At 52.9% G+C, this 20,681-nt stretch overlaps 6 protein-coding genes across 10 annotated transcripts; 3 read left to right on the top strand and 3 right to left on the bottom strand.

Annotated features, from left to right (window-relative positions):
• Positions 1 to 44: 44 nt before the first annotated feature.
• Positions 45 to 2,310, bottom strand: LOC126320561 (DNA ligase-like). Its single transcript, XM_049994019.1, has 2 exons — positions 2,142 to 2,310; positions 45 to 2,042 (listed from the first exon to the last, which is right to left on the bottom strand). The coding sequence occupies exons 1-2, from the start codon at positions 2,276 to 2,278 to the stop codon at positions 86 to 88; spliced, it is 2,094 nt and encodes a 697-aa protein (XP_049849976.1). The 5' UTR covers positions 2,279 to 2,310; the 3' UTR covers positions 45 to 85.
• An 820-nt stretch (positions 2,311 to 3,130) lies between these two features.
• Positions 3,131 to 5,937, bottom strand: LOC126320595 (WD repeat-containing protein 55-like). 2 transcript variants are annotated; one of them, XM_049994065.1, is made up of 8 exons: positions 5,495 to 5,937; positions 4,946 to 5,431; positions 4,483 to 4,861; positions 4,283 to 4,416; positions 4,058 to 4,155; positions 3,901 to 3,988; positions 3,769 to 3,838; positions 3,131 to 3,703 (listed from the first exon to the last, which is right to left on the bottom strand). In XM_049994065.1, the coding sequence occupies exons 3-8, from the start codon at positions 4,486 to 4,488 to the stop codon at positions 3,137 to 3,139; spliced, it is 963 nt and encodes a 320-aa protein (XP_049850022.1). In that variant the 5' UTR covers positions 4,489 to 4,861; positions 4,946 to 5,431; positions 5,495 to 5,937; the 3' UTR covers positions 3,131 to 3,136. The 2 variants fall into 2 exon arrangements, with proteins under 2 accessions (XP_049850022.1, XP_049850021.1); XM_049994064.1 differs by having other exon boundaries at positions 4,283 to 4,861.
• Positions 5,708 to 7,268, top strand: LOC126320545 (uncharacterized). Its single transcript, XM_049994000.1, has 3 exons — positions 5,708 to 5,843; positions 5,932 to 6,074; positions 6,194 to 7,268. The coding sequence occupies exons 1-3, from the start codon at positions 5,708 to 5,710 to the stop codon at positions 7,253 to 7,255; spliced, it is 1,341 nt and encodes a 446-aa protein (XP_049849957.1). The 3' UTR covers positions 7,256 to 7,268.
• A 53-nt stretch (positions 7,269 to 7,321) lies between these two features.
• Positions 7,322 to 10,890, bottom strand: LOC126320597 (uncharacterized). Of its 2 annotated transcripts, XM_049994067.1 has the most exons (3): positions 10,477 to 10,865; positions 9,487 to 10,370; positions 7,322 to 9,412 (listed from the first exon to the last, which is right to left on the bottom strand). In XM_049994067.1, exons 1-2 carry the CDS (start codon positions 10,718 to 10,720, stop codon positions 9,511 to 9,513), a joined length of 1,104 nt encoding a protein of 367 aa, XP_049850024.1. In that variant the 5' UTR covers positions 10,721 to 10,865; the 3' UTR covers positions 7,322 to 9,412; positions 9,487 to 9,510. The 2 variants fall into 2 exon arrangements, with proteins under 2 accessions (XP_049850024.1, XP_049850023.1); XM_049994066.1 differs by having other exon boundaries at positions 7,343 to 10,370; positions 10,477 to 10,890.
• A 48-nt stretch (positions 10,891 to 10,938) lies between these two features.
• On the top strand, positions 10,939 to 14,595 carry LOC126320594 (uncharacterized). Of its 3 annotated transcripts, none has more exons than XM_049994063.1 (7): positions 10,939 to 12,456; positions 12,602 to 12,810; positions 12,900 to 13,306; positions 13,390 to 13,487; positions 13,552 to 13,615; positions 13,678 to 14,026; positions 14,084 to 14,595. In XM_049994063.1, exons 3-7 carry the CDS (start codon positions 13,153 to 13,155, stop codon positions 14,568 to 14,570), a joined length of 1,152 nt encoding a protein of 383 aa, XP_049850020.1. In that variant the 5' UTR covers positions 10,939 to 12,456; positions 12,602 to 12,810; positions 12,900 to 13,152; the 3' UTR covers positions 14,571 to 14,595. The 3 variants fall into 3 exon arrangements, with proteins under 3 accessions (XP_049850020.1, XP_049850018.1, XP_049850019.1); XM_049994061.1 differs by having other exon boundaries at positions 13,546 to 13,615; XM_049994062.1 differs by lacking the exons at positions 10,939 to 12,456; positions 12,602 to 12,810 and having other exon boundaries at positions 12,819 to 13,306; positions 13,546 to 13,615.
• A 2,359-nt stretch (positions 14,596 to 16,954) lies between these two features.
• LOC126320589 (uncharacterized) lies at positions 16,955 to 18,712 on the top strand. The gene has a single exon (XM_049994058.1). The coding sequence runs from the start codon at positions 16,955 to 16,957 to the stop codon at positions 18,710 to 18,712; it is 1,758 nt and encodes a 585-aa protein (XP_049850015.1).
• The last annotated feature ends 1,969 nt before the right edge of the window (positions 18,713 to 20,681 follow it).

The following is a 20,681-nucleotide window of genomic DNA, read 5'->3' as shown; positions in this document are numbered from 1 at the left end:
GCGTCTTTCTGTCTAGAACTTTGACGGGCGGTCGTCGTGACAGAACGCCGAAAAAAGACTATGAGGTGGTGAGTTAACTCTTTTTTTATGGTGGTCGAAGTTTGGCCAGGTACTCCTCTTCCGTCAAGAGGGTTACGTGACATTTTTTTGCGTCCAAAACTTTTTTTGACGGGCGGTCGTCGGCGACGACGAGGTAGTCCGTGCTCTTCGAGACGGAGGACTGGGGCCTACCCCCGCACAAAATTAGCAGCCCGACGGCTTTCCTGCGGGACATGGATCGCAGGGTGCCGCTGAAGGCCACATTCTTGCCGCGAAGCGCGCTCTGCCGGGCGGCGGACTCATTTCTCTCAACCTCGGCGAGTAGGCCGACATCGGACAGCGAGGCGAGAAGATCCCTCGCAAACTCGCTCGCGAAGTAGGACTCGACAGCGCTAGCGACGACGGGACCGACCTCTGCGACCGACTGCAGCTCGGACTGCGACATGTTTTTCAAGGTGTCCAAACTTTTGATGCGCTCTGCCAATTTGGCGGACAGCGCCCTGCCCACCGACTTAATCCCGAGCGCGAAGACCAACTTGTCCAAGGTGGCCCCTCTCTTGGCAGATTCAACGCTGGCGAGCAGATTTCGAACTCTCCGCTCCCCCCACCCGCGCTGGCATGCCAAGGTGGAGGCATGCCGGTCGAGATGAAAGACGTCGCGAATGTCCTCCACCAAACCCATCGAAAACAGCTGCGACACGGTGGATGCGCCCAGCCCATCCACCTCTAGTGCACCGCAAAAGTGAGTCAGTTGGCGCAGTCGCTGCTGACCGCACGTCGAGTTGGTACAAAAAACGTCACCATTTTGTGTTTTTAACGGACATTTTTGCTCGCAGGGACAGGTCGACCAATCGACCGGCTCCCAGCGCACCTCAGATGCGGGCGACCCCACGACCCCGACGATCTTGGGGATTACATCGCCGCTGCGCTCAACCAGGATTTGGCTGCCGGTTGAGATGTGGTTTTTCTCTAGGTACTCTCGATTGTGGAGTGTCGCCCGAGAAACTTTGACACCTCCTACGCGCACTGGGTCCAACAGGGCGACAGGTGTGACCCGACCCGTGCGCCCGACGCTCAGGCGAATGCCTAGGACCGTGCTCGCGACCCTCTCAGGCGAAAACTTGAATGCCATCGCGTATCTCGGAGCGTGCGCCGTGCAGCCAAGCCTGTAGTACAGTGACAGGTCGTTCACCTTCACCACGATCCCATCCACCATGAATGGCAGCTCCGGGCGCAATAGAGACCACTCGCCCTCAACTCGGTCGAACTCCTCAATCCTCGACAAGCGACGCACGAAGGGCTCTCCATTGTGAAACCCAATACGCTTAAGAAGGTCGAGGACTTCTAGCTGCGTGCTAGCAGGATACCCCCCGTTCAAGAGCAAAAGGCTGTACGCAGTAAAGCAAACTTGAACCGACTCGCCCTCAAACTTTTCAAAATTCTTTCGAAGCAGCAATCCAGAAGCTAAATTCCGGGCGTGAGCATACACAACTCCTCTCTGACCCTCCACATTATTGTACTTTTCAAATTCGCTCTTCAGCAAATATGCCTCTCCCCTCACTTCGAAGTCTCCATAATCACGCGGCACACACAGCGGAAGCGTCCGAATGTACTTGAGCGACGCCCTTGTCACGTCCTCTCCAACCTGCCCATCGCCCCTCGTCAGCACCCTGTCAAGCCTCCCCTCTCTGTATTGCAGCGACAACGCAACCCCATCGTACTTGAGCTCCACCGCGTACTCCGGGGACGTCCCACACCCAACACCCCTCACGCGCTCATCGAACCTCCTCAAGTCTTCTAAATTCCGAGTACTCGACAGAGAAAGCATAGGATTCGCATGTCTCGCCACAAGCCTGTCCGGCGCGGGACGATGTCCCACCTCCTCCCCCAGTTCCCTCCGCAACGGGTCCTTCTCCTCCAACTCCCTCAACTCGCTCAGCGCCGCATCATACACCTCGTCCGAAACCAGCGAGCAAGAGTCGACGTAGTACGCTTTCGCACACCTGTCGTCACCCACCCCACATACACAAAAATAAATGCGCTTCAGAACTTGTTCACGCACACACAATCAATTCACGCACACAAAGACCGCGACGACCTACTCTCTCACCCACCGACGCAACTCAGCCGCCCTCGCCCTGCCGGCGTCGTCACCCGCCGCACCGCACTCATCCCTCGGGCGCCGACTCAGCCTGGAGACGCGGCGGCCAACGAGCATCGCTCGAAACCAGACGCTCATCTCTCGGACACCACCTCCAGACTGTCGACAAGCAAAAATGAACACGTACACCTCTTTTTTCTGCATCGGCGAAAAAAAACCTAAAAATCTCAACGAAGATATTCCTGAAAAATACAAATTCTCCATTTAGTCGCTATTACAACGGATAATGGGCCTAGATATCCATAATCTCAGACTGTCCTCCCCAACCACCTATCCTTGCTCGTTCTGAAATATTTCTCGCTTGCCCCACCCTCTCCCACGTGTACTTTTTCAAACCCCCCCTTTTTTTCAAACTACAATTTATTTGTCGTACTCGCATTATTTTCCCTCCCATTGGATTGCTTCTCTTTCAGAATAGTTCTCATTCTTATCCCAGTCTTCGCTCTACGACTTAAAAGCACGAACCCTATAACTCTACCTACAAACGTGTATAATTGTATGTCTACGCTCCATTCACCGCCCCTCGTCTGCATCTCCTCGCGAACACTAACGCCACCACTCTCCTAAAAGAACTCACTACGTAACCATGGCCAAAACTTTTTGTGGGACGCTTATGCTCCTGCTGATAGGATTTATACTCCCCCCTATCGCGGTCGTAATCCTAACGGGGTGCTCCTGTGACTTACTCATCAACCTCTTGCTCTGCATATGCGGCTATATCCCGGGCATCATCCATGCCTGGTATATCGTCTTGATGCGTTAATAGACAGACAAGAACACTTTGTAACGAAGATCAATAAAAGATTTTTACTTTCCTACACATCGTAATTCGTATTGTTGTACTCGCGTACGCCAAATTCGCACGTTCCTGCCGTTGCCGGATGGCAATTAATCGATAAATTCCGTAACAAAAAAAACGCTAATGCGCGACACCGGTCAGTCACTTGAAGCGGCCTCCGCATCCACTTCGTTAGCAAAATGGGACACATTGAAAATGTGCACTGTCACGTCGGTGCAAAGCGCCAAATACTTCCCTTTTCTGCACAAAGACAACGACGTAATCCCCATCGTGTATCTAGACCCAACGCCAACGTAAACCACCCTCGGCGTAGGTGCAATGCGAATGACCTGATAACTTCCATCTTCCGCTCCCGTAATAACCGTCGACTCGTCTAACTTCACCATGCAGTCGAGACTCTCGCTATACATAGGATACGTCACCGTATCCTTCCAATTCCCCCAAGGACACATCAACAAGTCCCCAATCTGTCCCCCCAACACCACGTTCTTCCCATGGTGGACAATCTTTGCGCAAAGCAAATCTTCGTCGAAATACTCACTCCTGTCCGCCAATACGCCCTTCCTGAGATCTATGACGGAAAACGTCTGGTCGCCCGATGCAACCACTGCCGTATGGTAATCTTGGTGAATTGCAAACTCAGAAATGTAGTCTTCGTTTCCAGCAATCTGCTTTACTTTTCCTAGCTTTCTAACGTCCCAAATCTAAAAGAAAAAAAAATTTATCTCTTTTTCGTGCTCGTGCTCACTAACATGGGAACTCAATGTACCTTGATCACTCCATTATCGTCGCCCGTCATCAACATGTTCTCATGCAGCCTCAATGCGCTTATCGAATATCTCAAGTGCACAAACCGGTCAGCGACGCGCTTCAATTCCACACCTCTCAAAAAAAAACGTACTTGTGCGCCTTCTTCATATCAAACACGGACTTCCTTGTCTCTACGTCTACCCCCACAATAGACTTATCTGCAGAACAGGAATATATCGCTTTTCAAATGCGTCAGACAAATTCGTACCGAACTAGCAAAAAAAAGTCCAGACTCACCCCTCGCGCACCTGAACCATTTTCAGAAAACATCATGTCTCTGCATGACTTCGTGTGCAGCTTCAGCTCCAAAAGCTTCAAATTCTCCCTCCTCAGAAAATACCGATACCTGCGCACCACTTTCCCCATTCGCGTATGACGCAAAAAAAACAAGATTAGGACCTCTCCCACGGAAGGACCTCTGCAAGCGCGCGCCTCCCCACGTCCTCCCCCCCCAAAAGCGAAACACTCCGTACATGCACACCTTGCCGCCTAGCGTGCCATAGGCAACCACGTCTCGATTCGGATGAAAACAGGCTTTAAATACGGGCTCATCTGCTACAATTCCCTGAGGTGCATTCAGCGTCGCACTCGTCAGCTTGTCGGATTCCTGAATAAAAACGTCAGTACGCGCACATCGTCGGCCCCCTTTTTTTTCTCGCTCGCCACCATGTACCACCATCTTATCGGCCCTGCAAATAAAGTGTGAATGAAAAAAATTTTTTCCCCCGCTAGCCGCGCCGTATTATGTGGTCTGAGCGCCCCCGCCATATAGAAATTTATCTGCGCAAATATTCGTGCCGCTTTTTTCCCCCATCAGCCGCGTCCTGCCACGCAAACTGCTTGAAAAAAAAAAATCGCGCTCACGCCACCCCTCCCCAACCAATTCACGGTCAAAAAAAACGACAAAAAATCGCGCCCTCGCGGACGAGAAATTGTCCCTTCTGTTAAATCGCGTCAGCAGGTGCTATGCGAAACCTCGCAAGGCCGTCTACTACTTTAAAATACAGCTCGGGAGGTGCCTGCTCATCGCACTGCGGTCTGGTGAATCTGATCTAAATTCAGAGAAAAAAAACGTTAATAGAGCGGGGATGCGCGCCTGACAACGCCATAACAGCTGTCAAAAAATTTTTTCGTACGAGACCATCTTCGTCGGTCGGATGTCCCGTTGTGAACCCTTCGAGTTGGATCACCAAGTCCGATCTGTACTTCATGTTGTTTGAAAGAACCAAGTCGCAGTCGGAATGGGCGAGGCAGACCATGGTGCCGGATGACTGGTCTCGCCTCTCTAAGAGACAGCGGCAATAGTTGACGAAGGAACAGATCTGACCGGTGTCCAAGACCTGGGAGAACGCAGAGACGTTGTCGATGAGTAGACAAGTGCGGCTGTGCTCATCGGTGCTCATCGAACTGAGAATCTGTCGTACAGATGTGTAGAGAGGCTGAAGTGCGCTGTTTTCAGACGGAGACAGAGAGAAAGGGTGGGAGTGCGCTGCGGCCAGCATAGCGTCGGTGGAGGTGTGGTGGGTGTCCGAGAACACCTGGCCGGTCCAGGCGTAAGGACAAGTCATACCGTCTATGTAGACAAAGCGCCCGGCGGTGTATTCCTTCAACAGATTGATGCCCTTGAGGAGGCATAAAGGGTCAGACTTCACGGGAAACGGGGAAAGCGCATGTCAGCTACCAACCATTTTACGGGAGAGGGTGGCATAGTACAGGAAGCTTTGTTCTAAGGCGATCAGGATGACTTTTTGGTTGGCGCGTAAATATTGACCTATAAAGTAGAGAAGAAGAAAGGTGCCGTCGGCACAGAGAGAGTCAGAGATGAAAATTTGCTTCTCAGTCGGAAGGTTTTGATCGGTCCAGCGGAGGACCTGGTGAAGTCCGGAAAGCATTCTCTAATGCGAGGGCAGAGAGAAAAGTTTTTTCAGGCCGACCGAAGGCTATTTTTTTTAAGGCGGTCTGCGACGCGCTGCGGGGAGAACCGGGCGATAGACGACCCGACGGGAGCGAACAAGAGGCAGATGGAATACGAAGGTACGGCGCGCCTTGCCGAACGAGAGGAAATGCCTGCCCGCTGCGCAGCAGGAGGACGCACATACTCAAAGATTGTGTCTGCAAATAGGACAAGCCATCGACCCGGATTTCCAAATAGAACGCGTGAAGTTGGACGAGCTGGATCCAGAGCAGTTCTATTCGAGATTTGTGGTAAAAAGAAGACCAGTCGTACTGGAGGGAACCATAGAAGGGTGGGAACCGGAAAAATGGGTAAGTCAAATGTTTTGTATATGCATGTATAGAGAGATACGTACATAGTGGGCATCCATACATAGTAGGGTGAGTGTATGCGTCTACTCACGAGGTTTGCTGCGTTCGTCGAGCAACAGACGCTGGAGAGGCTGATGCGTATGTCGGTGGAGAAGGAGGTGATCGTTGAGAGGAGAAGCGCCGGCGACCGGGCGTTCGGGACGGATACACCCAGAGTGAAGATGCCGTGGTCAGAGTTTATAGCGCGCATGGGGAACAAAGACGAAGAGGAGAGCGATTATTATCTGAGTACGCAATACGAAGATAACGACGACGAAGTGGATGAGTTTTGTTCGTTTCCCCTCTCTTGTTTCTTGGACCAAGTGCCCGCTCGTCCGTCGATTCTGGGCAGCTTGGTGCCAAATAGAATGAACATGTGGATGGGCAAAAGCCGCGTGGGAACAAGCAGCGGCCTACACCACGACTTCGACGACAATTTGTACATACTCCTCAAGGGTGAGAAGAAATTTTGCCTGTTTTCTCCTATCGATGCATATAAGATGAACACCTATGGAACGATTAAACGCGTGCACCCAAACGGACTGATCAATTACGAAGGATGCGAAGAAACTCGCTCCGATGGCATAACGTTATCGGAAGTCACCGCATTGTTATCCATGTCCAAGCAGCCTTGTCCCACAGCTCCCAGCTCAAGTGATCTCTCGGCCTCTGACGTGACAGCCGATGATTCTTGTGGCGAGCAATCAGACTGCCTGTCCTGTTCCTTCGACATGTCGTCATTCAAGGACGACTTCGACGATTACGTAGACATGAGCGCCGACTCGTTGTCGAGGGAAGCTGACGATGGCTCAGAAGAGCCCCTTCACTTCTGCAAACTTCCCTCGTCTTACTTTGTCAACTCTCGCTCCTCCAGCCCGCCACACCGCGTGCTCGAACTGCATCAGGGAGACGCGCTGTACCTGCCCGCCGGGTGGTTCCACGAAGTCACGTCATGCGGCACGCACGACTCCTCTGACCACGTACACCTCGCCGTCAACTACTGGCTTTACCCGCCCACCACCACCGCTACCTTCGAATCCCCCTACCAGGACGACCTGTGCCGGCAAGTCTGGACCCGCAAACTCCAATCCGCCCGAGCGCGCAACCCGTCTGCCGCCCCTTCTGATCCAGTCCCTGTCTGACAATACAAACATACACACGCTATACATAGCAATCCCCCACACACGCATTTCCGATGATATGCGTACCCATAGACTTTTTCGTGTAAATTTTTTTCATTTGCGCCTTCTGTCACGTCTCTCCTTTTTTGATCCCCCATGGTCGTTTCCCCGCGTCGTCGCATAGTTCTTCTCTATTACTCCACTTCTCGTTGCCGCGGCCCAGAGGCCCTGCAGGGACTCTTTCACGCCCTTCAATCTGAAATCGACGCGCTCCTCGCCTCTTGCCTCCCTCGCCTCTCCATCGCGCTCCTGCTCTGGCATCAGGCGCAGCTTTTTTCTTTTTGCGATTCTTGGATCGACCTCGAGTTGCCCGCCTCCCCCGCCCTTCATCAGCTCCTCCGCTGGACCTCTGCCGCCTTGGGCACCGAGGAGGTGCCCCCCGTCGTCTCCACGCCACCTCCACTCTCTCTTAGACCAAATGCTGGCCGGTGACCTCTTGGAAATCGTGTGGGCCGTCCATTCTTCCTCCTCGCCTCCGCCGGACCTCCTCGCAAGCCTGGACTTGAATCTCTACGATTCTCTGCGGCGCTCACTAATCATGCACTCCGCCGATATAAAGATAATCGTCCAAAAATGTTGTTCTGACGTCGCCGAACCATCGCCCAGCCACGGTACGTCCTGAACTACCGCCGCCCGCTCGGGGTGCAAAAAGGCCTCGCGCTCCGGCCCCCCACGCGCCACAGATGGCACGAGAGACAAGAGACCACTCAAGGCCAAAGCTCGCGCGACTCTACGCCGCTCGTCTGCTCCGGCCAGAGGCCCTTACGTGCATCGCGTTGCTAACCATGTGAATTCCTCGGCGCTCGAGCCGACGAACGACTTGTCGTACGCCCTCTCCGCAGAGCCGGGCTTCTCATTTCTAGCACCTCTCGTCAGCGCGTTCAGAGCAGAACTACTCGAGCGCGCGGACAACGCGCCCATTCTGAGAGACTGGAGTTGGGTGTGGTCCGGATCGATCGTCGTGGAACCAGAAAAGGTCGACGGCAAATCGACAAAGCTCGTCCTCCCTCAACGCGAAAAACCGTTCCGTCTAAACGGTTTGAGAATCTGTTGTCAAAACCAAGAGAGCCTTCTCGATGCCAACATCGCCACCATGTCCGACCTTCATCTGGTTCAGGAAGTAAATATAAACCAAGTGCTGCCCTACTACTCCCTCAAGCCCTCGATCTATCGGCTGCAATACTCTAGCTCAGACGAAGCAATCCATTCATTTGTGACCGCTTGGAAAACGCAGGCGCCTTCGTCGGCGCTAATTCTTCAATTCTGCCAAAGGCCAAAAGAAAAAAAAAATCTGACTCACTGGCGCGAAACCGCTAAAAACGCCAACGCGCACCAGCACTCCCCTTCAGAAGAAACCACCTCCTACGCCATATGCTACGTCTCCGATGACCGACAACTCTACATCCAAGGCATATGGCCCCTTCTCCAGTGCAAACACCAAACCCTAGCCTTTCTTGAAACCTACAGCTCGGAGTACGCTCATTGCCTGGCGACGTCTGCAATCGAACAAAAAAACCCCTGTCAAGAAGACGTCTTCAAACGAGTCTTCGACGATATACAGCAATTGGCGAAAAAAACGCTCTTTGTATTCCCTGACTTGCATCCCGTCCGCGCCCCCACCGCCCTCTCGCTCGCGGAGCCACTGTCGTCAACAGCGTACAACTCCACAATGGCCCAACGCGTCGGCCACAAAATCGACCGCCTCGTCTCTAGGCTCTCCGTCTCAGCACCCGATCGCCAACCCAACTACGACGAACCATCCCGGCTGCCGCGTGCCCTCGGCCACGACTCCGCGGAGAAACGCACGGACACCACCTCTATTGCACTAAGACGTCAGCTATCCAGGAGGCTGCGCTCGGCGTCCTCTTCCCACAGCGTCCCTCCAACTCATACAGAACCCCGGTCCTCACCCCGCTCCAAACACCCCAATCACCAACTGCTGGTCCAATTGGCCAAAGTCCAAATAAGCAGAGTCCTTCCGCAAAAACACCCCACGTTCGACGCACTTCTCAATCAGCTGGTTCACCTGTGCACCGCATTCCTGTCCATCCAGCACGGACATGCGTCCGCTCCTATCTCGGCCATAATGGAGTGTGTCCAAGATCAGGCAGCCATCGTCTTAAAAAAATTCAATAAAAAAAAACCTGTTCAGTAAAAAAATCGCAACGCCCTTCACCAGTCCTCCCACGCACGCGTCTCCGCCCAGCCGCGCCACCTCATTCCAAAACGCCCCGGTGCCATATCTGATCGTATTGATGCTTCTCGTAAACTTCAACAACCGCCTTCTTCTGCGAGTGATTGCCAAAGCACTCCACTTCTCTCAGCAGTTCCACGCACGTCACCTCGCTCCGTGGAACACCCTTTCCAGTCGCATACATAATCGCCAAATTCAAAGTCGACCAATCTGTCTCGCGTGTGTGCGCCAGCGTAAAATAATAGGCCGCCGCCGGGTAATCCGTCGTCTTTCCACCCTGTCCGTCCAAATACAAGCAGGCCACGTTGTGCTGAGCCACCACCAGACCCTGGTCGGCAGACTTCCTCGTGTACTCAACGGCCCTCATGGGGTCGACTTCCATGCCCAAAATCCCCGTCGAATAGGCCAGACCGAGGTGATATTGACCCAAGGAATCTCCCGCCTGGTCCGCCGATATCTTCAGCCACTTCGCGGCCCTTTTCACATCCCCTTTCTGCTTGTACAGACTATACAAATTATAAGCAGCCGTAAATGCGTGGTTCGGCGCCAACAAGGGTGCAGCGTGCCACGCCTCCGTATACAACCGAATTGCGCCCTCGACATCTTTTTGAATCAATTGACCGTCCGCCAAAACCTTCGCCAAATTGGCCTTGGCCCAAGAGTGGCCTCGCGCAGAGCATTCAGCCCACAAACGAAGCGCGTACCTCGGATCCCCCTCCAACTCCTTCGTCATAATCAACGTCGCGTAGGTGTACTTCGCTTGCATGTGGTCGCGAGAAATCAACTCCTGCAGCAGCACTTGCCCCACGGTTCTTTGTGGGTCCTGTGGATACGGGACCTTCTCCAATTTCAGCGCCCACAAATACCGCTCTCTGTCGCTCACTTCACCGCCATCGTACGAACATTCAATTCGCGCGAGACAAAAAAAACGTGTCAGTAAAAATGCCTACAACATTTCCCTTCATTGCACAACTGTCAGCTTCCATACTACTTTCAAATTCCTGCTGCGTCGGAACCGCCACTGGCTTCGCCCGAACGCCTAGGCTCTTCTTCAGCCTTCCTATCAATGGGTGCCGAGCCAGGCTCCGCACCGAGAGCGGCCGACACGTCCGTCCTCCCTCTGTCCAAAATCGCCGTGGGCTCGACAAGCGCAGAGCGGCTTCGAGTTGGACCGACCCCCCAACCCAGCGGAGCTGCAAAGTAGCGGCGCCTCTGTGGCAGCCGCGCAACATGAATGCTACGCAAAACTAAGACCTCTCTCAAGGGGAAGTTCAGAAAGGCTGCCTAACGGAGGCCGAGAAATTTGCAGCAAAAGTACTAAAAACTTTGACGCCTAACTTTTCGCGGGCGCAAAGATCAGATGAGACAGCTTCGAATGTCAAAAGAACAACGACAGATGAATAGAAATTGAAAAACCCAACGAGGCCTATAAAAAAAATAAGACATAATTTTCCTTGGCACAGAAAGAGAAAGGGCCGTAAGTTTGAAGTCTTAAAAAAATAATGAGCTACTGGCAGACACCTCTGTCTAATCAAGAGAACCCCCATGAGGAAAAGCCGCCTCTGCCACCAAGAACCGATAAAATTCAAAGAGCGCCTGGCCAACTACCTGAACTCCCTCCGAGACACCCTCAAACGGTCGGCACCGTACAACTACCACCAAGGCCTAATTCGACGGGGACCCCTGGCCCATCTCTACCTCCTAGAACCAAAGCGAAACAATCACCGAGTCTTCCCAACAGGGAAGGAAAGACCGAAAATTTATCTTTTTCTGCCGTACAGCCAAACACATTTTCTTCGAATATGTCACCCCCAACGTTGCCGGCTTATCCGACATATCTCCAACAACCCCAACAAAGTTTTTCCAGCCCGCCGCCCCCTCAAGCTGATTCGACAGATGAACAAGATCAAATCGCAGCCTTCAGAACCTCTGCTCAAGCAAAAGTTGGGTCTTTCCTCTCTCACCAAGCGCTCGATACAAACAAACAGTCCGAAGTAGGCAAATACTTGTCTGCTCAGTCCGATAACCCAGTGCTGGCTAAGGCCTGCACCAATCCAGCCGTTCAACAATACGTTGGACGACAAATATCAAAACAGGCCCAAGACCCTGAAGTTCAAAAAAAGGCTGGCAATCTTTGTGTGGATATGGCAAAATCCCAATTCAAAAAACATCTGTAGATTGATCTCCTTTGAATTTGACATGTGACAGCTAAAGGCGCCTATTGCGTCGCCTGTACGGCTGACTCAATGCTAACTTTTTAGAAACACATGTACCGCCTTTCTGAGGCACTGCTTGCGTACGCTTCGCATCCAATCGGGATGATTGGATGTAGCGCCTCTCTCGAACAAAAAAAAAACTGTTTGCGCACGTACGAAGGATCCAGTTGAGAGTATTTTCACCGATCCTTATGCTGCGCGCCCTACGTGCATTCGCGAGTAAGTCGCGCTCAATCAGACCTTAATTTTGGACACACATACGGCATTACGACTGATCTTGTATGTAACACGCAGAGCAAGCCAAACGAGTGCCTTCCCAACGAACAATACTGAGAATTGAAAACTGATGAGAAAAAGCAAATTATTACGAAAAAAATCCAAATTCTTTTGTTTTTTTTTTTGAAATCAATCTTCTCTAAGGCCTCATTTGCGTGCACCTCTTTACCCTTTTTAATGGAAACTGCTCAAAACAACATTTCAGCAGCCCCTCCTCAATACATGGATCATGCACCAGTGAATTCTAGATCGACCTTTGGCGACTCCACTAAATTAATTACGTCGTATCTGACAGACACAGTTAGTTCGTGGAAGTCCGAACGCATGAAAAACTACAGAAATTTCTCTTCATTTTTCGATCGAAACAGGATTTCATTGCCTATACCTGCAGAAATATACCATCGAGCTCGAACCAATTTAATATATTTTCAAACCAATTACCTAATTATATGCGCAACTGTAGTTGCTTATTATGGGTAAGTAAAAAGTCGTTTTTTCCTCATGTAAAAGGGCACGTCGAATCCATGGCACTTTCGACAGCCCTTTTTTGCGCTTATATTAAAAAATCTTTTACATATACGGCTCTGAGAGCGATTCCTCTTAACCACATTTTGAAAATAGATTGTCTAGGCCGAGCTTCCTTCTGTGGATTACCGCCATCTCTATTGGCTGGTTCTATATGTTCTACTATAAAACGTCTATCACCCTGTATAACTATGAAGTATCTCGAAAAATATATATAGGTGGTGTCATTTTAATAACTCTTCTATTGATTTATTATTCGTCGATGGCCAGCTATTTCCTCTGGACCGTATCCGTTTGTTTGCTGTGTACGTATTTCAAGTCTTCCATGATACGGCTTCTTCGATTTCTTGCACTGACTTTTTTGTCTGTCGTTTGCTCCTCTTGGGGATTGCAGTTATCGGTCTTCACTCGCTTTTGTACACGCCTGTCGAATACGACGAATTTGGATTCGAGGGCGGGCTCCCGAGCACAATGCCCGGGAATGATCAAGATCCCAATCCTTGACACATGTCAAACAATAGGGGAATATGTGTGCAATTCAAAATAAATAAATTCAGTTTTTATAGCTGTTTTCATTATCATTTGTGTTGCCAGAGCACGTCTTTCTCCAATTGTGTATCTCGCGTCGTCAGCTGTTGATTTGTGCCATGGCTCAGTCCCAAAAACTGAGAAATTGCGACGTACTCACTGAACAGCAGAGCCAAACATACATCAGAAATTTGCTGAGGGCCGGACTGTCCTGCATTTTCTATTTAAGGGGCATCTTCGAAGAGAATCATTTTATTGACAAGAACCTCTGCGGTAGGTTCTGCTAGGCCGCATTTGAAGTTGACCGCTGTGTGGAGAAGGGCGCGTGTGGCAGTTGTACTGATTTTTTTTTAAAGGGATCAACATCAAGGCGCTTTTGCCCATCGACAGAGATGCCATTACGTTGACACAGTGGGTCGAAGCGGGCGTTTTCGACGCCCTGCAGCACAAATACGTACGATAATAGTTTTGATGGTCTGTTGGGTCGTTGGGGGAACTGACTTTGTTTCCAGTTAAAGACTATTATATTTGGCGTCTATTTGGATGCTGACAACGAGGATACCATGATTGAATCTTATATGTGTACGAGACATGTCAGCGGCGTACGGGTGCCTTGGTTTGTTGAGAAATTGACTTGTTTCTAGTTCATATCAGCTATCCGTCTAAGAATTCGTTTGACATTTCGGTTGAAAAGAATGGAACTGGTCGAAGCGGTCATTGCATTTCTGCAGTTGCCACCCCGACGAAGGAGGACATCAAGCAGGCTACTACATTGTTGATTAGGCGTTTGTTGTCTCTTACGCAGACCTTGCAGCCGCTTCCAAAGGAGAGGCACATGGTGATGAAGTTGCTCTATTATAGCGACGTGACGCCTAGGGATTATTCCCCTCCATTTTTTTCCACGAGATTTGGGTTGAGTCCGATTTCGGAGGTTCAAGCTGAGGATTATACCGTTGGCAGTGTGAATACGCCTTATCACACTTTGACGTTTACGTACGATGTTTTTTTTATTTTTTTGGTTGCATGCGGTAAATTGACCAATCCTTCAAGGCTTAGGTCGTCGATGGATGTCTTGCAGGGGTCGCCGAAGAAGGCGTTAAAGGCGAGTCCCGCGAGTGCTCGATCTGGCCAGGAGAAATGCGTCGGAGTTGCCGAGTCTCCTCGAGAGGGCCGAAAGCGTGATACAAGGTCGTCGAGTCTGGATTTGTCGGTAGAGGGGAGTCGACATGCGGGGGGCGATTTTTGCTCTACTCAAGACAGCGAGGATACGATTGATGGAACGCAGGCCTCATTGAACGTTTCCGTTCACGTGCCGGCGTCTCAATTGGACGAGGATGTGGTTTTTCCGCTCCGTCCGCAAAGGGCATCGAGGGTCGGCGACAAGTCAAAGGATTTCGGTCTGCAGAAGCCTGCAAGGCGCGCTAGTACGAGAAGGGGGTCGTCTCGACATGGAGAGAAGGTTGTGTTAGACCATAGGTGCTCTAAAGTCTTTGTCGCTCCTGTTCTTGACAAAGGAAGAAATTCAGGGTTGACGTGACTGTTCCCTGAGGTGTCATCCGCCTTCTGCGTTTTTTTTGATTTTTTTATTTTTTTTTGGAGCGAAGAGGGGAGTTCGAACTGCGTCAAGAGGACGGGGGGTGCGATTTGTTTGCGGGATGGAGAAGGGGTTTCTGACCCATTTACCAGGTTGAGGGAGGTTGTGGATTGGGGTGTGTGTGGACGTGGTTGCGTGAGAGTCGGGTTTAGGCAGGTAGCGTGGCTTGGAAAAAAAAAAGGGCGTTGTGAGTCAGTTTTTTTCGATGTCGAGGACGATAAGTGAGGTGTTGAAGGTGGGGGGTGTGTACACAGACGTGTATGCGAAACTGTGTATGGAGAGGCCTTCGTTGCGCTATGTGGTTTTTCCGGGTATGTGCGCGGAGGGCGGGGGTTTGGGATAGGGAGGTGGTTTCTGACGGGTGGCGAAGGGAATCCTGGGTCGATAGTGTTTTACAGGGGGTTTATCGACAAGTTGTACAGAGAGTTGGGTGAGCGGTGTTCGGTGATTGGGAGTACGTGCGTGGGGACAGGGAGAGGGGGGGTGTAGTTGGAAGAGAGGGGGCATAGAGTTGAGAGGTTAGTAAGTCACGCAGGTCACGGAGCGCCTAGGTGGAACAGTGGGGCGTTATATACGTTGCAGGACCAGGTGTGCCACAAGGTGTCGTTTTTGCGCGGGTTGGCATACGGGGAGTACGAGCGGTTGCTAGAGGTGGGGCAGGAGAGGCGTAGGGAGGACGAGGAGTATGGAAGGTTTGTGGCGTGTGGTCATTCGATTGGGGCGTTGATATGGTTGAGGACGTGGAATTGTTTAGAGGGTGACAGAGTGGTGAGGGTGGAGAGGGCGGTGTTGTTGATGCCGGTGGTGAGGCACTTGGAGCTTGGGCTTTCGAGGGTTGCGAGGGTGCGTAGAGAGGGGGGCGAGAGATGGCCGGAGAGAGTCTGACGTGGGAGGGGGAGGAAGGTTGTTACGCATCCGATGGTTAGGGGTTTGTTTTCGTGGTTGTGTCATTATGGAAGCAGCGTGATAGCGAGAGTGGTGGAGTTGTGGTGGGAGGAGACGGAGTTCAGAGAGACAGTGGCGTTGTTTTTGTCGAGACACGTAGAGTACGTCGAGCGGGGCGTGTGTGTGGGCATGGTTGTGGGTGCTGACGAGGTGTGTGAGGAGTTATGACACGGTGTACAACATAGTGAGCATGGCGCACGAGGAGAGGTTGGGGGTGGTGGAGTTGGATTGGGAGGTGGGGGGGGTGTGCGATCGGCATGAGAGAGAGATAGCGTATTTGTACAGTCGGTGCGATCCGTACACGCCGTCTAGGGTGATTGAGGAGACGAGGGGGCGTTGGGGGGGGAGCGTAGTGGAGTTGGCGGAGCCGTGGGTGAGGCACGCGTTTATGGAGGGGGGGGGGGTCGTTAGAGGTGGCGAGGAAGGTGGTGGAGTTGAGTAGGAGGGTGGGGGGGCGGGCGTGAGTTTTTTTTTTTCTTTTTTCTTTTTTTTTTTTGGGGTGGAGGGGGGTGGCAATGTTTTTGGATGATCAAGAGAGAGAGGAAAAGAGGGAAATGGAGAACAGAGAGGTGGAGGAGTTCAAGAGGGCGTGGGAGAGGGGAGAGTACTTGTTGGCGTCTAGGTGCGCGTCTAGGTTGATAGAGAGAGAGCCGAGGGATCCGGTGCATTGGTGGTACGTTTTTTTTTTTGGGGTTGTGTAGAGTGAGACCGAGGAGAGGGAGGCTGACGAGGGGTGGGGGAGAAGCAACCGGGCGGCGTGCTACGACCGGTTGGGGATGCACAGGAAGAGTGCGATGGACAGCGAGAGAGCGTTGGAGGTGAGTGGGGGGATGGCGAGGGCGTACATTAGGAGGGGGGAGGCGTGTTGGGCGATGGGTCGAAGGGAGGAGGCGATAAGGTGGTTGAGGGAGGGGGTGGAGAGGGGTTACGGGACGGTGGAGGAGATGGAGGAGTTGAGGGAGAGGTTGGAGGAGAGGGAGAGGGAGGCGTGGATGGTGCAGAAGGAGGGGGAGTTGGACGAGGAGAGCAGGAAGGGGTTGAGGAGGGTTGTGGAGAGCGGGTGGGTGAAGCACGGGGTGGGGGACGCAGAGTTGGACCGAGTGATAGTGTATGGGTATTTATTGGTGAATACGGGGAAGCACAGGGAGGCGGAGGAGGTGTTTAGCCGGTTGTTGTCGAGTCACAGGGAGGTGAAGGCGGGGTATTTGGGTAGGGGGACGGCGAGGGCGTTGATGGAGGAGTTGGAGGGGGCGGAGGAGGATTTTGACAGGGCGTTGGAGTTGGATGAGGGTTGCGTGGATGGGTACATGCGTCGGGGTCAGGTGAGGTGGGCGTTGGGGAAGGAGGAGGGGGCGTTGATGGATTTTACGAGGGCGGTGGAGATGTCGAGGGACGCGGCGAGTTACCGTCAGAGGGGTCAGTTGTACTTGAAGATGGGGGATTACGAGAGGGCGTTGGGGGATTTGAGCGAGTCGAGTCGTTTGGACCACACGGAGGTGCAGACGTGGAACCAGATGGGGTCGTGTTGCCACGCGCTGGGTAGGGCTCGAGAGTCGGTGGAGTGTTTTTTGAAGGCGTTGTCGTTGGACCCGAAGAACGAGTTTGCATTGGTGAATTTGGCGCACGTGTACCAGGATTGGGGGAAGGAGCAGGAGGCGGAGGCTTGTTTAGACAGGGTGTGTTCGTTGAACGCGGAGAACGCACAGTTGGTGAGGTTGAGGGCGTCCCTTTACTTCGCGGTGGGCCGACATCAGTCGTGCGCGGAGGTCCTAGAGGCCGAGCGGGCGAGGCGAGGTGGCAGCTTGGAGCGTCGCCAGGTGGAGATGTTGGCGACGGTGTACCACGGGTTGGGGCGCCTAGAGGAGGCCGTGGAGGAGTACGACCGCGCGTTGAAGTTGGGCGGGGACGCGAGTTGGGTCTGTTGGTACCAAAAGTGTGTGTGTCTGTATTGGCAGCGGTGTTTGGACGAGCCGATAGCGAGTGTGGACATGGATAGGGACCTGCCCCCGGCGTTCAAGGAGGGTTGGTGCAAGCGGTCGCCGGTGACTGAGTCGATGAGGAGGTTGGTGCAGTGGCTGGAGCGGTTGGACGGCAGGGGCGCGAGCGTGGAGGAGTTGGTTCCTTCGAGCGAGGAGCTGGAGCTGATTTCCTACGCGCGTGACGTGGGCGTGTGGATTCATCAGGACGCACCTGGCTTTTTGCGCAACAGGCGCCAGGTGGCGATGGCGGGTTTCGCTGCGTTGGAGGTGGCGCAGACCCTTCGGCAGAAGTGGGGCGCGTCTGCCAGCGTTGACTGGCGTTCGATTTATTCGATTGTGGTCAAGTGGCGGCAGTACTCCGAGCCGAACGACGCTGTCTGGTGGGTGGACCAGCTGACGCCGGAGCAGTTCGTCAGCGGGTTCGGGTCCCAGACGCCCATTGTGACAGGTCAATATCGCGTCATCCGCTACGGTCCAATGTTCCATCGCACCTTCTCCATTATGAAGACGCTCATCGCCCAGCAGTGCGCCGTCGGCGAGCAGGAGCTGCGCGCCCTCGAGTCCGCCAAGACCTGCGCCGATATGTACGACGTCATGAAAAGTGATTTTTGGGTGCTGACGTCCTGTCACTCCGTCGCGATCCCCGGCAAGGTCATGGAGGGCACTCGCCTCACTCTTCAACGCACCTGCTCCTCCAAGGGGTTCGAATTCGGCATCCGCACTCCCGGCACGCCCCCCCGCTGGCTGGACTACCAACTCGAACTCGACCACGCCTGGAATCAACTCTCCCTCGAGGCCAACAAGCCCTCTCCCTGCATCGAATCCGTGTCCTACTGGATCATGGCCTGCACGTTCTATTGGTACAACTTTATGCCCCTCTCTCGAGGTTCCGCCGCCACGGGCTACATCACCATGCTCGGACTATTCCTCGCCTGCGGCTATCGCGTCGCCTCCAAAATTCCTCGAGGAACCCTCCTCGACTGGGACGCCATCCTCTTCCCCACCCTCGAGCAGTTCCTGTCCTCCTGCACACCCTGGCTCTATCCGGGCAGGCAGGCAATCGACACCTCCGACTTCGACTCGCTCCCCTCTGTCTCCGAACTCTTCCCCACCCTCCGCAAGCGCATCGCCCTGCTCAACTACGCCTCTCCCCGCGTCTGAACGCCTCTTTCCTCCTCTTTTTTTTTTCGCTTTTCGTTTTTCGTTTTTTGTTTTTTGTTTTTCGCCCCCAACAACGCACACTCTCCCCACCTCACGCGCAATGCCCCTCGACGCCCCCGCCCCTCGCCGCCGGCCCCCCGCTCTCCCCCCCCCCGTCGCGCTCCCTCAAGAGGCGCCACAACCCCCACGAGGCGCGCCCACCCGACCGGCGCGACCCGGCCCACTACTTCCTCCCAAACATGCTCTCGAACCCCTGGGCGGAATTCGAACCCGCGCCCTCTCCGGGCCTCCGCTCCCCCTGACCACCACCAAAAAAAAAATGGCGGGGGGGAGCGCGAGACCGCTCGTCGAGACTCGAGCCGCGCGCCGTCTGAACAGCGCATCGGCCCCAGCAGCCTATTTTCGCCTTGTCTTTTGTCTAAACAACGCGTCGGTTCTGGCAGCCCTCTTTTTTTTTTTTTGTTGTCTAAACAATGCTCAGTTCTGGCAGCCCCCCTTTTTTTTTTTTTTTGTTGTCTAAACGCGTCAGTTTTGGCAGCCCTCTTTTTTTTTTTGTCTGAACAGAGCGCATCGGCCCCAGCAGCCTATTTTCGCCTTGTCTTTTGTCTAAACAACGCGTCGGTTCTGGCAGCCCTCTTTTTTTTTTTTTTAATCTAAACAATGCTCAGTTCTGGCAGCCCCCCTTTTTTTTTTTTTTTGTTGTCTAAACGCGTCAGTTTTGGCAGCCCTCTTTTTTTTTTTGTCTGAACAGAGCGCATCGGCCCCAGTAGCCGATTTTCGCCTTTTGTCTGAACAACGCGTCGGTTCTGGCAGCCTCCTTTTTTTTTTTTTGTTGTCTAAACAATGCTCAGTTCTGGCAGCCCCTTTTTTTTTTTTTTTGTTGTCTAAACAATGCTCAGTTCTGGCAGCCCCCTTTTTTTTTTTTTTTTGTTGTCTAAACGCGTCAGTTTTGGCAGCCCTCTTTTTTTTTGTCTGAACAGAGCGCATCGGCCCCAGTAGCCTATTTTCGCCTTGTCTTTTGTCTAAACAACGCGTCGGTTCTGGCAGCCCTCTTTTTTTTTTTTTTTTATTATTGTCTAAACAATGCTCAGTTCTGGCAGCCCTCTTTTTTTTTGTCTGAACAGAGCGCATCGGCCCCAGTAGCCGATTTTCGCCTTTTGTCTGAACAACGCGTCGGTTCTGGCAGCCTCCTTTTTTTTTTTTTGTTGTCTAAACAATGCTCAGTTCTGGCAGCCCCTTTTTTTTTTTTTTTTGTTGTCTAAACGCGTCAGTTTTGGCGGCCCTCTTTTTTTTTTTGTCTGAACAGCGCGTCGGCCCCAGCAGCCGATTTTCGCCTTGTATTTTGTCTAGACAATGCGTCGGTTCCGGCAGCCCTCTTTTCTTATTGTCCAAACGGCGCGTCGGTTCTGGCAGCCCCCTTTTTTTTTTTTTATTATTGTCTAAACAACGCGTCAGTTTTGCCAGCTCTCTTTTTTTTTTTTTTAATCTAAACAATGCGTCGGTTCTGGCAGCCCTCTTTTTTTTTTTTCATTGTCTAACAACGCGTCGGTTCTGGCAGCCCCCTTTTTTTTTTTTTCTTTGGCTTCAAGCGGCGCGTCGGCTCTGGCGGCCCGCTTTTTTTTTCCCCGGCGGAAGCGGCGCGTCGGTTCGGGTAGTTATTTTTTTTTCGTCCCGGCCGGTTCTCATTATTACTGGGCGCGGCGTGAATTTCTACGACAACATGTTCGCGAGGGCGAGGTGCATCGGAGTTGGCGGCGCGTCGCTGCCGAGGCGGGGGGGCGTCCGTCGCCGGAGCGGGGGGCGGTTCCGCGAGGCGTGGAGTCGCGGCGGAAGCGGCGGAGCCGAGTTTGGAGGGAAGTGCGTAGAGAGGCGTTTTTTTTTCTTCGCCCGCGGGTTCGGTCGGGAGCGGTCCCGGGCCGTCGACGGGGGGGCGCGCGAGGGGGCCCCCGTACATCTGTCTCGCGTGTGT

Source organism: Schistocerca gregaria, unplaced genomic scaffold, assembly GCF_023897955.1.
Source record: "Schistocerca gregaria isolate iqSchGreg1 unplaced genomic scaffold, iqSchGreg1.2 ptg000728l, whole genome shotgun sequence".
In the NCBI taxonomy this organism is placed as follows: domain Eukaryota; kingdom Metazoa; phylum Arthropoda; class Insecta; order Orthoptera; family Acrididae; genus Schistocerca; species Schistocerca gregaria.
Note: the sequence above shows the minus strand (reverse complement) of the source record. Positions and strands in the feature narration are given on the sequence as shown.

What these genes read in the sequence shown, in the direction of transcription:
- LOC126320561 (XM_049994019.1), bottom strand. Translation starts at nt 2,278, where the DNA reads ATGAGCGTCTGGTTTCGAGCGATGCTCGTTGGCCGCCGCGTCTCCAGG. An exon ending in TTGCGTCGGTGGGTGAGAGA is followed by an intron (nt 2,043 to 2,141) that starts GTAGGTCGTCGC and finishes GGGTGACGACAG; the next exon opens with GTGTGCGAAAGCGTACTACG.
- LOC126320595 (XM_049994064.1), bottom strand. Translation starts at nt 4,488, where the DNA reads ATGGTGGTACATGGTGGCGAGCGAGAAAAAAAAGGGGGCCGACGATGT. An exon ending in GTTTTCTGAAAATGGTTCAG is followed by an intron (nt 3,989 to 4,057) that starts GTGCGCGAGGGG and finishes GCATTTGAAAAG; the next exon opens with CGATATATTCCTGTTCTGCA. An exon ending in ACGATAATGGAGTGATCAAG is followed by an intron (nt 3,704 to 3,768) that starts GTACATTGAGTT and finishes TTTTTCTTTTAG; the next exon opens with ATTTGGGACGTTAGAAAGCT.
- LOC126320545 (XM_049994000.1), top strand. Translation starts at nt 5,708, where the DNA reads ATGCGAGGGCAGAGAGAAAAGTTTTTTCAGGCCGACCGAAGGCTATTT. An exon ending in GAGGCAGATGGAATACGAAG is followed by an intron (nt 5,844 to 5,931) that starts GTACGGCGCGCC and finishes GTCTGCAAATAG; the next exon opens with GACAAGCCATCGACCCGGAT. An exon ending in GGTGGGAACCGGAAAAATGG is followed by an intron (nt 6,075 to 6,193) that starts GTAAGTCAAATG and finishes GTCGAGCAACAG; the next exon opens with ACGCTGGAGAGGCTGATGCG.
- LOC126320597 (XM_049994066.1), bottom strand. Translation starts at nt 10,720, where the DNA reads ATGTTGCGCGGCTGCCACAGAGGCGCCGCTACTTTGCAGCTCCGCTGG. An exon ending in GCAGCAGGAATTTGAAAGTA is followed by an intron (nt 10,371 to 10,476) that starts GTATGGAAGCTG and finishes ATGGCGGTGAAG; the next exon opens with TGAGCGACAGAGAGCGGTAT.
- LOC126320594 (XM_049994061.1), top strand. Translation starts at nt 13,153, where the DNA reads ATGGCTCAGTCCCAAAAACTGAGAAATTGCGACGTACTCACTGAACAG. An exon ending in ACGCCCTGCAGCACAAATAC is followed by an intron (nt 13,488 to 13,545) that starts GTACGATAATAG and finishes CTTTGTTTCCAG; the next exon opens with TTAAAGACTATTATATTTGG. An exon ending in CATGATTGAATCTTATATGT is followed by an intron (nt 13,616 to 13,677) that starts GTACGAGACATG and finishes ACTTGTTTCTAG; the next exon opens with TTCATATCAGCTATCCGTCT.
- LOC126320589 (XM_049994058.1), top strand. Translation starts at nt 16,955, where the DNA reads ATGTCGAGGGACGCGGCGAGTTACCGTCAGAGGGGTCAGTTGTACTTG.